We start from the raw sequence: 15,678 nt of genomic DNA, 5'->3' as shown, positions 1-15,678 counted from the left end.
AATGTAGACTTCGTGGTCCCATATATCCCACAATTCATAGCGTGGCGGTGGGTGTGGATATTTTGTTCGGAAAAAAACGGCGGATGCCTGAAGCGGGGTGGCTAAAGAGTAAACTTTCAAAAGTAAGTGCTGAATATTATGTCACTTATTTATGTGCGAATGTTTAATAATGAAGAACATTAAAACATAACATTATTAAAACATTGGCCACATATCGGCAAAGTTATGTGACATTAGTGATGTTTGTACTTTCAGCGTCAGCTTGGTTTTAAAGCCTTTACTTTAAAATATATGCCGTTAAATAGTTGACCTTAATCTTACAGAGAATGTGGTGATTTTATGGATAATTCACAAGCAGGATTCCCTGCACTGTTAATGTCAGCTATGTTATATTGCTGCCTCTGTTTGGTGGTGTCGAGCCAAACGGACTTTAACGTGTGTTTGAACGAGCTGACGGTTCACTCGTTAAGCTGAAAGAAAGATGCTTTAAACACATGTGTCCACTGTACCATCTGGGAACTCTTCTTGTTTAGCACTCGTAATAACACAAACACTAAATCCTCCTTCTCTTGTGCTGTTTTGTAGCAGTGTATACACCTGAGACTGTCACCTATCTGTCTGTCCTGCACTCTCTCTCTTTTTCTTTCTCTCTGATTGTGGAATAAAAGTATGAACATGTATTTATAAGTTACACTTGTGTTTGAATCCTGCAGCTTATCACACATTTGATTTCCATGTGTGACAACTGCAAGTGTCCAGAGTGAGGACAGACTGAGGGACCCACTGCTGCACATCATCTGTGAGGCTTTGCACCCCTGATGATCCACCAGGACAAACTCAGCAGTGTGTGAGGAAGAGGAGGAGGAAGAGCCAGCAGCAGGTGACAGATGGAGAGAATAGACAGACTGTTCCCTGTTTGTGAAGGACTGCTAGGAAAGTTTAAAATAACTAATTGCTTGTCCTGAATCAGTCTTATTAGGTAATGTTCAAATAATTTTATCATTCCAGTGTTTTCAGTGTGGGAGAAAGTACTCAGGGCCTTCAAGTTGAACACTATGAAAGGCAGCAACCAGTTTAATGTTCAGAAACCTAAAGTATCAGCAGCAGAATGGACCTAAAAATAAATGTTTGTTTCAGTTCTATGAAGCTTTGAGTATTTTGGATTAGTAGTACTGCTGTGTTTGTTGCATCATATTGCTGTAATTGTTTATATGCTTTACACTGTAAAAAAAAAAAAGTGCTGTTTTTACAGGAAAACCCTGGCAGCTGGGGTTACCAGGGACTTCCTGTAAAAACGCTTTACAGATGCAACTTGTAAATTGATTTACAGTGAATGAATCTCAGATTAAAACTGTTAAATCTACAGGAAAAAGAAGTTAATTTCACACATAGATGTGATATATAAATACACTATTTCCTGTATCTTTTACAAGTAATAAATGCTTTTTGTGGATCCATAAACTGCAAAATTAACAGGGAAATATCGTACAAAGAACTAATTTAAAATGGTAGAACTACGGTGAAACAGTGCATATTAAATGGAGCTGCTCTGTAAATTATACATAAAATCTATGCTGAATATTATATGTTTTAATGTAAAATTTTAACCATAACCCAGCAAATTTCTTACTGCTACGCCTACACCCAAACATGCAAAAATACATCTTGAGAAAACACAAGAGAGGAAAATATCACTTTTGGAAAATTTATTTTGCAGCCACATTAGCAAAATGACAGCAAATGGATCCATTTTTCCAACTAACACAATATGCAAGGCACACAGCAACTACACAATTCAATCAAAATATAGGCTATAAAAGCTGTGGAACATTCCTGCAAAGCAAGAACCATGTTCATGAAACAAGCATTTGTTAGACCCTCCACCAGAAAAAGTTAAATAACCTGTTAAGACTTTAAAACAAAAAACACATATTGTGCCAAAAATGATCATAATCACCGTGCAACGCGACACGCACCCTGCTGTCACCACAACCATGGCCCTGGTCAGAAAACATCAGCAAAACCACGTGGTGAAACAAACCTACACATGTGGTCTAGAAACACTGCAGTAGCAGCATGTTGTTTTTTTTCTTTTCTTATGTAAATAAAGAACATTCCTACAAAGAAAGAACATCTTCATGAATTGGCTTCATGCATTCGACCAGTAAAAGGTTCCAGTACACATTGTGGAACAAAATTAACTAAGTAAAACTAACAGTCCACAGAGAGTCAAGATTTAGGCTTAGCGCCACTTGTGGTCGGCAAGATCCTGAATCAGGGTGAGGACTCGAGGGTTCACACTGAGACGACGCTTTGAGTTTTTGTTCTCTACTTTGGTTCCTTTTTCTGGGTTTATGGAGAAGAAACACCTGTAGAATAACAATCATATAAAAGTTTATTAAGCATTTTTATAATTGATCAGTTAAAATACACGTACAAAGTAAGTAAAAATTAAGTATATACATATATATACACACAGTCATGGCCATGACCACGTTCAAGACAAAGTATAACCAAAATGCTGTGGGGAAGTGAACAATGCATGGTCAAAAGTATTGGCACCCTTCACGAGTGTCTTATGCAGTGATATGTCACACTTTAGCATTGTTAAAATCCAAAGCAAAGGTTATAGGTAGTCAGACGTCAGTTGACGCTTGGTCTAGCCCTGAGTCTCGGCCAGGCTTGGACCCGGATTCAGACTGTTAATGTATTTTAAAAAACCAAACAAAAAAAAAAAAAACAACAACAAAAAACAGAAAAAACAACTGAAACCGGCTCCAAAGCCGACCGAGACTCAGAGCCAGACCTGGACTCGAACCACATCAAAGCCAGACTCCAGATCCCAGAGTCTCAGTTATGAGAAATAACAAAGCCATATTTGTTCACCTCTGAAGAAACTCTAAAGTGGAAGCCAGCTCAGATGGATAATGGATGTTGAAATTGTAGTAGCTCCCGAACATGAGGCACAGTGCAGAAATGAAGGAGGATATGTTTGTGCTGACGAGGTTCCGATCAATACTCAGCATGTATCTTCTTGAGGAATAGCAGGACTGTCCTGTGAACAAATTATTTAACAGGTTATATCAATAAACACGGCAGTCACATGACATTCTATAAAAAGTGCACTTAACAAGAGAGAGAGCTATGAAACAGACTTACCACACACGATAATAGTGGGTGTCAGAGGCACTTGCTCCAGTTGTACCTCATCTGCCAGACATGTATCTTCAACACAGAGAAGCATGGACTCCTCCTTCTCTTCAAAGTAGCTGAGCAGAAGCAGGACCATCTCTTTCACATCATCTGAGCAGCCACTCTGCGGTCCCCGCATCCTCTGAAGCCTTGCATAAGTCTGAAGGAACACCTTGCTTTTGCTAACAGCAACTGTGGTCAAGTAGTCCAGTAGCCTTTTCCCCTTCAAATCCAAATTACGTGTGAATGTCTCTTTGAGGTCAATCCCAGTAAGTTCCTTGAAGTGGACAGACATGCCAAGTTCATCAAACCAAAACGGCCACTCCTCCCTAAGGCATTTGATACTTTTCCCCTGATTGACATGTTGACGTTGTGTGTAGTAAGTGGACTTCATTAGACTTTTTACCTCTTCTGGATTGGTGTCAGCTTGCTGGAACATCACCTTGAGTTTTTCCATCTTTTGCTGTTGGCTCTCTGGAGTTTCTTCAAGAGGCAGAAATTCTACATTCCATTTAATGCACCCGTATGTATCCTGCATGGCTGCTCTTTCTTCTAAAGGGATCTCGTCTGTGTGGTCTGAGTCAGTCTGATGTTTTCTTTTTCTTATTTTGGGTGTTGAAGTGCGCCTTACATTTTCAATTCTGTTCTGCAACTGTTTGACAAGTGAAAGGTAGCCTGCGCCAACAATCTCACCCTCTATTAAATCTTGCAGAGAATTGGGATATTTTGCCACCATTTTTCTTGCAACGTCAATTGAATGTTTTCTACCTACATGTGGGCATTTTTCCATCATCTCAGTCACAACAATCCGGACCATTTGCCTCCTCAGTTTTGGGCGAGGCCTTTTCCCCCTCTCAAGAAAATGCATCACTTCTGCAGGAAGTTTACTCCATGGAATTTCAAAGTTGTCATCCCATTGTGTGTCACATCCTGGGCTGCTGGAGGAGGTCGACGATAGACTTTGGGGTGAAAGTGAGAGCAATGACAGCGACTGGGTTGATGAGGCTTCCACAGATGATAGCGAGCTGTTCTCTGGAGTTTGGTCTTTAAATTACAAAACAAATACAATTATGATTCACACTGTATGTCTGTTCATGACCATCTCTGCTTTTGAGTTTGAATAGTTGTTTGTTGTTTTTACTTACATTTCTGTTTCCAAGCAGAAAGAAGCTTTCTTGCTTGTACAGGTCTTAATGCTGTCTGTGATGCCTCAAAGGCATTTATTTCATTTATCTTTAATGTTTGCTTAAAGTAATTCTTTTGTATGTATTTAAGTTAGAAAGAACAGTAAAAAGAGTTAAAAATGTTAAGAAGCTTTAATTTTGAAGGTGAACTTGCTAATAACCTCACTTCCTGGTGGGTTACCTGTATTGCTTCATTTCCTGTTTAATTCCTCTTCCTGGTTCTCTAAGAGGGAGAGTGACATGTGGTCTTGCTCTGAGGCTTATCCACAGCCATCCACTTGGGAACATTGTTCAGGCAACGCCGTAAGTGTATATATTTCACGATGAAGGTGTTAAAAAGACATAAATAGTGGTATTTGTGAAAAATTATATTTTATTTGTGATTCATGGAGGTTGATTAGTACATGTTAAAAAAGGCAGTTTTGATGATGATCATTACTGTTGCTAAAGCTAACACGAAGGTGTAAGGTCACATTTTGAGTTATTTCGTGATGCAATATTTATGTAAACGATCATTTTTTCTATTCTGTATTTCCTTTCAACTACAGTTTTCACCACTTGTCAAATGAAGATTCTGAGTAAAAAGTCAACTCTACTCGGACTCGTGTATTCATTGACAGAGGTTTAGCTTGGTGTTTGATCGGAGTTGCTACACTCTGCAACAGAACACTACACTGTCATCAAATCTGCCTCCATTACGAAGCGTAGATCATCACTTGTCTCAACTCCAATGGACTGCAAGTGCTCCTCCAGGATGTTTTTGTTCACAGCTTGAAGTTCTGGTAGGACTTCCGTGATGGCGACATCTAGGAAGGTTCGCTCTGAGTCACTCATACTTGCACTGAAGAAGAAATGCCACATCCAAACAAAATAGAAAATCACATACAGTTCATACACTTGATGGAGCAGGGTGGGGATCAGGTGACACTTATATTAATGTTAAACTATTTACAGTGAGAAGTGAGCTATTAGTTGGACATTATTTTGCCACAATACTATGCTTTAGTGGAATGACTCGGTATTCTTGAAGAATGTATGATACCAAAGGATAGAAATCAGGCAGGTCATTAATGTTGATGCACTGTAACCCAAGACTGTCCTTTGTCACAGAATACAGATGGTGTTCTGAGAGGAAGATGCCTTTGTGGATATCCATTAGAACATACACAGATGTGTCATTTTGAATCAAGATGAGTAGAAGTTCACCAAACTCCATACACTCGTCATTTCTGTACACAAGAAACTGTCCCTTTTTATATGCAGTGCCCTTGTACTGAATGTCTGTGGTAACTGTGGTATTGCTTTCTGAAAAAGCTAACTCCCTGACCGCATGCTGAATAGTGTCACTGTAGAGGTTGGGATAAAACGCACAGCTCTCCTTGACTTGCAGCAGTTCACGGCATTCTTGCCCTGCTAAAAGATAAGCCTGATACATCTGATGACGTGTTGACAAAGTTTGACAAATATTTTTGAAGCTTTTCAAGTGTCTGGCACATCTTTTGAAGTAACTGTGTTTACATTCAAACCTAAGCGTCCATAACCTCATCAATGGACCAAATTGCAACAACAATGCTGAATAATGGCGCAAATAGTGGTGCTTGGGTTTTAGTTTAATTCCAGGAAACAACATCTCTCTCATCTCCAAATATTCTTGGATCAAAATGTCAGCGAATGCTATCTGGGACAAGGAAATGCTCTGAGCACAAATAAGATCCACAATGTCTTTCATCTGGAGAGCTAACTGCCATACTTCATCCTCATGGTTTTGTACTTTGTCACCAATCAAAACTGGCAGCAATCTCAAAAGGTTCCAGTTTTGAACGGCTTGCCCTGATAATTTGGATCCGTCAGGTTTGACAGTACATGGCTTTGTAAGTGCTTCGGATCCTTTATATTTAAACTGTTTAATGCGTCTGTTTAGAAGGGAGTATGTGAACCATTTTTTATTTTTTATAATGTTCTTCAGGTACAGTGCTAGATCATATGACGCAACTCCTTCAAAGAGGTCATGACCTAAACAAGGTGGGAGACCAGGCTGGGATACGTGAAAAGACTGAAGGGTATTGAAGATGGAGTTTACCTTTATTCCTCTGACGTCTTGGATAGTTTCAGACTGGAGATCAGCAACAGCCGCGTCATATGTCTCTGGAGTGCGTGGAGGACCACAGGCATTCGGATCAGCATAAAACTCACTTCGTGTTACTTCACAGTACCTGCAAAAATATTGAGAGCAGCTGAAGTTTTCTGTAAACCCTCCTATGCAATGAGAACCCAAGTTGTCCCCAGCAATACAGTAAAGACCCCCTTTTACTGTTTCTCCATCTACATCTATTCCATCTGTCTCCAAAGATTTCAGATCTGCCAACAACTCTGAGAAAACTTTGGCTATTCCAAAGCGCTTGAAGTCATTCTCAACACACAACAAGACTAAAAACATGTTATCTGTATTTGAACGCAAATGAATGGGTAAATTTGCTAATGACAGATAGACTGCAAGAAGTTTGTGCGTTTTTTTAGCAGAACCCAGGGGATTCACTACCTCAAATGAATCTTGGTACAAAATCAGTTTGAGGCTTTCAGGGTTTTCATTAAAGAACTGGTGACATTTGAAAATTTTGCCATCATATAAATCCTTAAAAATTTCTACATCAGGACCCCCAAACTGTTGTGACTGTGTATTCCTCCATAACTGTGACTCTAAAAAGCTCTTCAGGGTTTCTCCAACTGGTATGTAGTAAGCACATTTTTCTGTCATGTTTTCATCCATTCCCAATGGCACTTTCTTGGGTTCTGTGTATTTAAACATTTTTTTGAATGTTTGATTTCTGGTGTGACTCTTTAATGCAGTCACAGATTTTAGTGACTGCTTCATCTGATAGGTTCATTTCATTTTTTAGTAAACAACTTACCTTATTAATTGTGTAGGCTTGACCCAATTCGTGCACATTCTGCATTTCCTCAGCAATACTCTGTATAGTAGAGGCAGGAATTAGCAGCTGTTCTTGCAGTTTAAGGTAAAAGAGACACATGTTTCTGAGATAAGAATGACTATCCTTCTCTGGCATATCACTGGCTGAACTAGCAGATGCCATGGTTTCATGTGTGTTTTCTGAATATTCTGTACTGTCATTTGGGGGCTGAGGACGAGATTCCTTGTACATGTCATCAATACCATCTGGGGAACAAGCTTTATGCTTCCTACACATGTGAGAAGTAAATGATGACTTTTTTGTAAACATATGCTTACAACCACTTACTGGACATGACACAGACCTGCCCTCTGCAATATGATCGTTTAAGTGAGACACTAGCTCTTTCACTGTTTGAAAATGGCGGGCACATAATGAAACTGCACATTTTAAATCTGCAACAAGAGCTTTAGGAGTAGCTTGAAGTGCAGGTGCATTGTGCACACGATAAAAATGCCCCTTGAAAGCAGAGTACGTGGTGAATGTTTGGCTGCAATTGGCACCAACACATTTAAAAATACAACAAGGCTCATTCTTATGCACTCTGCAATGTAGTACATAGCCTCTTAATGTGACCAATACCTTTTTACAAAAGACACAGATGATCATTTTTAGTATTTCAAAAGTTTGCCTGTGCTTTTCAGCTGAACTAGCATGCTAGCGCTAGGTTATGAGCATTGGTCTAAATATCAACTGGTGCTTTTATCTCGAAAAAACGTCGCCAAGATATTGAACTTACCGTGCAGACTTTCTGACGAACAAACACAGATCCTCAAAAAACACTTGAAATCGTATGTTTGTAATTTGTCCTAACAACGTAGTTGCTGAAAGTTCAACGTTTTCTTCTCCCGTCTTCTCTCTCGTGCTGGCTCGTTAGCTATAGTCGTGAACTAGGCGCTTTTCTCCTCCCGCCCTCACGTCATTATCCAATCAGAGACGAGCTTCAGATGCACATTCAAAATTAGGCGCGCTCAGTGCAACGGTGAGTGGCCTGAAGTAGCTTACAGCTCTGTGGAGATGAGGCACCATAGAGATCCTATGGGAGGCACTGTAAGTTTGTTTAGCCTGTAATAATGAGACATTGCTGACCTAACCCAAAAAAGTATTCTAGTCTAAGTATCACATTGCAATTAAAAGAAACATAAAGAATACAAGCATTATGACAGAAGCATTACTTAGTCGTTAAATAATAATTTCTTATTGGTTACCCTACAATAGGCTGCAAATAGCCCGAATGATTTAAGAAAAAAACACGATGTAAACAATTTTAATTGTATATTTTTATATAGCCTATAAATGGAGAGGCAACCTCTCAGGTTCACAATGACATCTTCTGTGAAAACATTTTTATTAGTCCTATCCATGACTTTGCATCATTTCATGAATCATGTTAAAAGTAGGCCCAGTACATCCATGCAGTTGTAAAGTGACTTACATATAGGTCATGTGTTTTTAAGAAAAACTGACTAAAACTGTGATTTTTACAGTATTTGCATGTCAAATTAACATGATTGTTTGGTTATGAGTATTACGGTGTTTCACTGTTTTTATTCACAGTATTTGTAGTTTTAACCAATAAATTTGATTATAATCACACATTCATGTTGTAAATATAACAGGAACATTCTGTTTAAAGGTTTACAATAATTCACTGTGATCGAAACAGGAAAGTTGTGTTTTGGGGTTTACTATACATTTCTGTAGGGGTTTTACATGGTTTTTATGTCAATTTCACTGCCCTTTATTTTACAGTGTATATATTCTGAGGTAAGTTGATCTACAGTGGGGCAAAAAAGTATTTAGTCAGCCACCGATTGTGCAAGTTTCCCCACCTAAAATGATGACAGAGGTCAGTAATTTGCACCAGAGGTACACTTCAACTGTGAGAGACAGAATGTGAAAAAAAAAAATCCATGAATCCACATGGTAGGATTTGTAAAGAATTTATTCGTAAATCAGGGTGGAAAATAAGTATTTGGTCAATAACAAAAATACAACTCAATACTTTGTAACATAACCTTTGTTGGCAATAACAGAGGTCAAACGTTTACTATAGGTCTTTACCAGGTTTGCACACACAGTAGCTGGTATTTTGGCCCATTCCTCCATGCAGATCTTCTCGAGAGCAGTGATGTTTTGGGGCTGTCGCCGAGCAACACGGACTTTCAACTCCCGCCACAGATTTTCTATGGGGTTGAGGTCTGGAGACTGGCTAGGCCACTCCAGGACTTTCAAATGCTTCTTACGTAGCCACTCCTTTGTTGCCCGGGCGGTGTGTTTTGGATCATTGTCATGTTGGAAGACCCAGCCTCGTTTCATCTTCAAAGTTCTCACTGATGAAAGGAGGTTTTGGCTCAAAATCTCACGATACATGGCCCCATTCATTCTGTCCTTAACACGGATCAGTCGTCCTGTCCCCTTGGCAGAAAAACAGCCCCATAGCATGATGTTTCCACCCCCATGCTTCACAGTAGGTATGGTGTTCTTGGGATGCAACTCAGTATTCTTCTTCCTCCAAACACGACGAGTTGAGTTTATACCAAAAAGTTCTACTTTGGTTTCATCTGACCACATGACATTCTCCCAATCCTCTGCTGTATCATCCATGTGCTCTCTGGCAAACTTCAGACGGGCCTGGACATGCACTGGCTTCAGCAGCGGAACACGTCTGGCACTGCGGGATTTGATTCCCTGCCGTTGTAGTGTGTTACTGATGGTGACCTTTGTTACTTTGGTCCCAGCTCTCTGCAGGTCATTCACCAGGTCCCCCCGTGTGGTTCTGGGATCTTTGCTCACCGTTCTCATGATCATTTTGACCCCACGGGATGAGATCTTGCGTGGAGCCCCAGATCGAGGGAGATTATCAGTGGTCTTGTATGTCTTCCATTTTCTGATGATTGCTCCCACAGTTGATTTTTTCACACCAAGCTGCTTGCCTATTGTAGATTCACTCTTCCCAGTCTGGTGCAGGTCTACAATACTTTTCCTGGTGTCCTTCGAAAGCTCTTTGGTCTTGGCCATGGCGGAGTTTGGAGTCTGACTGTTTGAGGCTGTGGACAGGTGTCTTTTATACAGATGATGAGTTCAAACAGGTGCCATTCATACAGGTAACGAGTGGGGGACAGAAAAGCTTCTTAGAAAAGACGTTACAGGTCTGTGAGAGCCAGAGATTTTCCTTGTTTGAGGTGACCAAATACTTATTTTCCACCCTGATTTACGAATAAATTCTTTACAAATCCTACCATGTGAATTCATGGATTTTTTTTTCACATTCTGTCTCTCACAGTTGAAGTGTACCTCTGGTGCAAATTACTGACCTCTGTCATCATTTTAAGTGGGGGAACTTGCACTGCACAATCGGTGGCTGACTAAATACTTTTTTGCCCCACTGTATAGTGTTACATCATATTCTATAAGGATGTTATGTGTTTGGATACTTTCTGCCCAGTTTGACCCACTTAGCAGAAGCCAGCCTGTTTAAGGCTCTGATATCTATTCTGTATGACTTAAAGCAGTTATGACATGGTCTGATTTTCTCACCCAATAAAGGAATATTTAATAGAATGAAGTCTACTCTTCATTCTATCAGAAACAGTTATCACAGCTCGTACATTTTCTTTTTACACATATATGTAAGCATTGAGCCAAATGTAATAATGTCAACATATTAAACAAACAATATTTGTCTCTTATATATAATACATCTATATATACACTGTCAGAGATACTTGTCTTTGAGTGAAGATTTAAGGTGATATGAAATTCAAATAAATGCAACTTGAATCTTTACTGAAGCTCAGTATTTAACACAGAGTTCAAGTTCACTGCTTTAACAAATCATAATAATCGAATAATAAATATAATATTGGCCATATTATTATATTTACATTACTAACGTGAGATGACTTTAGTCTCATGAACAACATAAGCTAATTGTTATTTACTAACTAATCTTAAAATGACTGTTCAGTACAGAAATGAAGCCCAACAATCATGTTTTTACAGTCCTGTGGTCTCATCCTCAGATACTTAACAAATCAAAATGATCTCATGAAAAAAATGAATGAACAAAAAAACATTTTTTCGCCTTCATTTCTGTCAAACAATGCTGTATGAAACGTTTCTCGCAGTTAGTATCATGGTTACTAGCAGGGGCGATTTTAGCCCATTTTTGGGGGTGCTTCAGCAAAATGGTTTGTTCCAGCTTGCCTCTCCCCTGCTCTGGCTCTACACTGAAAAAATGGGAATTGGCAGGCTTTTGAATTTGCACAAATGAATTTAGTTAATGCTACACAAGCCTCTCATGTTTCTCTTATTTACATGATTAAATAAAGTACCATTTACTCGATTATAAACAATACTGAGACTACTCATTTTTCTTGCATTGATTTAAAATGACTAAATTAGAATACTAAAACCATTGTAATCATGTTTGACCACAACTGGAAATGATGCAATATATTCATAGACAACAACTAAATGTGATTGGATAATAAGACCGACCTTATCCAATAAGACAACAACATAATTTAAGGAGAGCGCAATTGACCGCCAGATTCTGGAAGACTGTTCAGCCACATGCAACCTTTGGCACTGAGTCAGGCATAGTGAGAAGGTAAGTAATTTAAATACATTTGTTTTAGTTGGGTACGTTTTCACAGAATTGTTGTAGTGCATGCTATATGAAACGTAATCTGTAATGCATCTACATGTTGTTTTTACAGTGCTAGCTAAAGTTGGTATTAGCTTTGTGGCTAAAGCTAAAAAATATTAACAAATTGCACATAGTCGGGAGAAAGCAGCTGTTGTCGGTCAGATATGGAATTTATGCATGTGACAGAGAGCACTGACGTTTTTGATGGCTTAGCAAGTTAAAACGTCACTGAGAGAGCAATAGTGTTTGTGTTACTCGTGCTAGCTATGGCTACATTGGCTAATTAGTCTGGCTGTAACCGTCAGAGTTTCAGAAGCTGGGAGGGCCACAGTGCCATACCTTAATTCTTGCTGATGACATGCACTCAAGTTATAATAAGGATCCTGACACCTTAGACGTGGGTTTAAGAACCTGTGCCCATAAATGCCAAATCATTTTTCCATTTAGTCATTGTTTTAGGTGAAGTGTCACTTATTTGACTATTCTATCGGTCATGCCCAAATAATACAGCAGATATCTACAAGGAGATAAGTTTGTTCAACAGACTATGTCTTATTAAGTGATGTATAGTGAATTTTCCAAAATCGGCCCAAAACAAATTAGGACCCTTCCCCCCCTCTTTTTTTCTAGTTTGTGTAGAACATATGTGAGCTGCTTCTCAAAGATTGGTACTTTAAAGAAACCATTGATGCTCTTCTGGACTGGAATACCTTTTTCAATTAAAATTAATGTTTTTTGTGATGGTGGAATTTTTACCTTTATGATTACAGAAGTCAAAACATCAGATGATGATAGCTTACCATCTAAACTCCCCATCTCTTGGCAAGTCTGAATTAGAGAGCTCAGCTGTATCGGCCTTTCTAGTGGATTTGCTTAAAGAGGAGATAGCTTAAGTCATTAGGTACATATTCCCTGACATTCTAGAGGTCAACCTTGCACAGTGTGTGACATAAAGAGTATAACTTATAGAAATGGAATGGTACTGGCCCAAAGGGCAGCAGGTGGATTGCCAGAATACTGAAAAACCATATCTGCATTGTACCACAGCATATTCTACATTGTCAGAGAGCTTGGCGGCTGGTACAGAGAGCACGACAGAGCTTTTGAGCTCCGCCCAGTATCCACAAGAATATTCACTCTCGCTTCACTCTGTGAACTCCTTGATACTTATCCATTGGTTGACTATGAGATTGGATCAGTCCACATTGTGACTTTAAAAAGGCATATAGAAATAAAAGGTGTTCATATAAGTGTAATAGGTTCAGTCGCATGTATTTCATTAGATAAATTCTTCTTTTTTATGTCTGATCTTTATAACTTTGAGTATTGGGTATGGATAGCTTTATGAAAACTAAACTGAAATGATTCTTTCTGAATGTCTGATATGTAATTCTTTGTTGCCTACAGAGTCCTATGGGGAGTCCTATGGTCCTAAAGACTGTTTTGGCTGACGGAACCTGTCGAAGGCTCACTCTCTAATGGAGCGCCTGAATCAACTGAGGATCTCATCGTTGAAGTCAAGAGACAGTGTTGTCTTCAGGGCAGTTTCAGACTTCAGTTTATGGATTCCTTGTTTGGGAATGAGTTTCTTAACCTTACCTCAGTTTCAGAAGTAGCAGACAAGGGGACTCTTAAAGCTATTGACATGTCAAAGCCCACCACATGGACATAAAAAAGAGTAACAGAGTTGGTGAAACTCAAGATGGAAAAGACTTTTTCATACAGAAGACATGAAGTTGTTCGTGATGCACCAATGGTGGAGGCTTTCATGGCAAGATGGCCTGCTCTATTTGATTTCCATGAGGTAAGGTTTGCCTCATACACGGTGTTCTTGTGGTATTAGCCTAAAATGGTTAAGGCACAGTTGTTATTTGACAGCCCATTTCTTCAGCATGAGTGATTGCGGCCTTCTTCCAGGTATTAAACCTTTGAAGCTCATTTCTCTGTGCTCATGTTTTCAGATCAACGCTGAGTTTAAGAGAATTGCCACTATCCCCCCTCAAACAAAGTTCCTGGCTCAGCTGGATCTCCACTTGGACAACCTGGTGAAGTTGGTCAACAGAAGAGGAGAGCTTGGACTAATACTGAAAAGAATTGTGGCACAAATGGATAATGTAAGTGATAAAGCCTCAACATTCACTTAACACGATCCTCTTTGGATGAAATTTTATAATTGTGGAAGATTTCAAATGTTTCCCATGATAAATTCTCTCATTTTGTATTTTTACATCTGCTTGTTTTTTTTAACCTTCACTTTGTCAACTTATTATTAATTGCCAGTAAACCTATTATTAATTTGTGTGCCTTTACTTTAAAAACATTCATGTAAAGTACACTATTAAAACTTAAATGAAGGACAAGAGCTGAATGAAGATGCTAATTACATACATTTCATTTCAGTGTGAAGATGTTGATGCTGAGTGTGTTAAGGGAGTGTGTATCTACATGGGTGAAGACCCTGGCATGCTTATCCAGGAGTATGTGGTATGTACTTGTCTTTTTTTTTTTTCTTTTTCTTTTTGGACTTTCCACAGTGTGTCATATTACTTACTTGGAAATGACTAACATGGCTTCTTTTTTACAGGGCATGGAAGAACGTGCCATCAGTGAGACTGTTGAAGACACCACTGTTTGAATTTGTCTTCTTAAAGAGCAAGCTTCAGCAGATGAACAAGAGTTGTCCTTGCAGGCATCAGGGTGGCGAAGACTTTGGATAATGTAGCATTTGCTGTGATAATGCTATTTGGACTCATGTATGCATTAAACCTTGCCTACCCTGCTGACCTTCGCTATAACTTCGACGTTTTCCAGAAGGTTTTCATGGAACTGGATGGAGCTAAACTCTCTAAAGTTCTTGCTTTCAAAAACCATCTGTTTCATTGAGAAGTCAAAGACTGCACTTCTGCAATTCTTTGCAGTTTTTCATTTTGTGTTCAGTAATGTTATACTGCTTATGTTTTTATTGCTTTCCCCTCGTGTGACTGCAATGCAGGATAATTTTTCCTTTTGGTATCATGTTGTAAGAAATTTTTACTGACGATTTTTAGCAATATGTTCTAAGTCAACCTTAATGTCCTGCTTACATGTTTAAAATGAAGATTAAAATTCATGTAGGTGTTTGGTATTAGTTATGTAACAATGTCATTTAAGGCTCAACTTAGTTGAAATCTTATACAGGTAAATACATGTACAGAAGCTGAAACTGTTGTCAAATAACACACAAGTTATATTTGGGTAAATCTGTTTATTCATAAAAGCATGTTGCTTTTTTTTCAGGTAGTCTTAATTTAGTTTACATTTTCAATTGTGTAATTAATACAAATGTTATATGTAAGAGATGACAGGATCATCTATAAGCACTTTCTTTTATTTGCTGCTGAGGTCAGTTTTTTGTGAAATATTTGCAAATATATTCTCAAACTAACTTTTTCTTTTAGTTATTTCTGCAGGCTATCTTTAAAAATGTGTTAACAAGTTTACATGGATGTGATTTTGGACTTGTTCATGGCAGAATTGCTGCTTTCACTGCTGTTACAGTTTAATAAAGGTGAATTGTTCAGTAGCACTCACAGTCTTTGCCTTTTTTGTCAATAATAATCAGTTAATATTTCAATTGAAAAAATTAAGTAGGATTTAAAGCCATAATTTGTGTTGCAGGAACATAATTGCAATGTGTTTA

General features: G+C 38.6%; 1 protein-coding gene and 2 long non-coding RNA genes across 4 annotated transcripts; 1 reads left to right on the top strand and 2 right to left on the bottom strand.

Annotated features, from left to right (window-relative positions):
- Window positions 1–1,691: 1,691 nt before the first annotated feature.
- Window positions 1,692–4,387, bottom strand: LOC113034142 (uncharacterized). The gene is made up of 4 exons (XM_026188494.2): window positions 4,338–4,387; window positions 3,160–4,236; window positions 2,887–3,055; window positions 1,692–2,369 (listed from the first exon to the last, which is right to left on the bottom strand). The coding sequence occupies exons 2-4, from the start codon at window positions 4,058–4,060 to the stop codon at window positions 2,243–2,245; spliced, it is 1,197 nt and encodes a 398-aa protein (XP_026044279.1). The 5' UTR covers window positions 4,061–4,236; window positions 4,338–4,387; the 3' UTR covers window positions 1,692–2,242.
- Window positions 4,388–5,055: 668 nt separating this feature from the next.
- LOC145432202 (uncharacterized) lies at window positions 5,056–8,198 on the bottom strand. 2 transcript variants are annotated; one of them, XR_013912480.1, is made up of 4 exons: window positions 8,085–8,198; window positions 7,286–7,345; window positions 6,457–6,589; window positions 5,056–5,217 (listed from the first exon to the last, which is right to left on the bottom strand). It is a non-coding gene; the product is annotated as an uncharacterized LOC145432202 (long non-coding RNA). The 2 variants fall into 2 exon arrangements; XR_013912479.1 differs by having other exon boundaries at window positions 7,286–8,192.
- A 992-nt stretch (window positions 8,199–9,190) lies between these two features.
- LOC145432205 (uncharacterized) lies at window positions 9,191–15,561 on the top strand. The gene is made up of 3 exons (XR_013912483.1): window positions 9,191–13,803; window positions 13,961–14,113; window positions 14,400–15,561. It is a non-coding gene; the product is annotated as an uncharacterized LOC145432205 (long non-coding RNA).
- The last annotated feature ends 117 nt before the right edge of the window (window positions 15,562–15,678 follow it).

This window comes from Astatotilapia calliptera, chromosome 12 (assembly GCF_964374335.1).
Source record: "Astatotilapia calliptera chromosome 12, fAstCal68.1, whole genome shotgun sequence".
Taxonomy (NCBI): Eukaryota; Metazoa; Chordata; class Actinopteri; order Cichliformes; family Cichlidae; genus Astatotilapia; species Astatotilapia calliptera.
The sequence above is the reverse complement of the archived record's forward strand: the minus strand, read 5'-3'. Positions and strand labels throughout refer to the sequence as shown.

Excerpts from the sequence above, each read along its gene's own strand:
- LOC113034142 (XM_026188494.2), bottom strand. The coding sequence starts at position 4,060 with ATGCATTTTCTTGAGAGGGGGAAAAGGCCTCGCCCAAAACTGAGGAGG. Across the intron at positions 3,056-3,159 it reads ACCCACTATTATCGTGTGTG|GACAGTCCTGCTATTCCTCA; the intron begins GTAAGTCTGTTT and ends ATTTGTTCACAG. Across the intron at positions 2,370-2,886 it reads ACTTTAGAGTTTCTTCAGAG|GTGTTTCTTCTCCATAAACC; the intron begins GTGAACAAATAT and ends GTTATTCTACAG.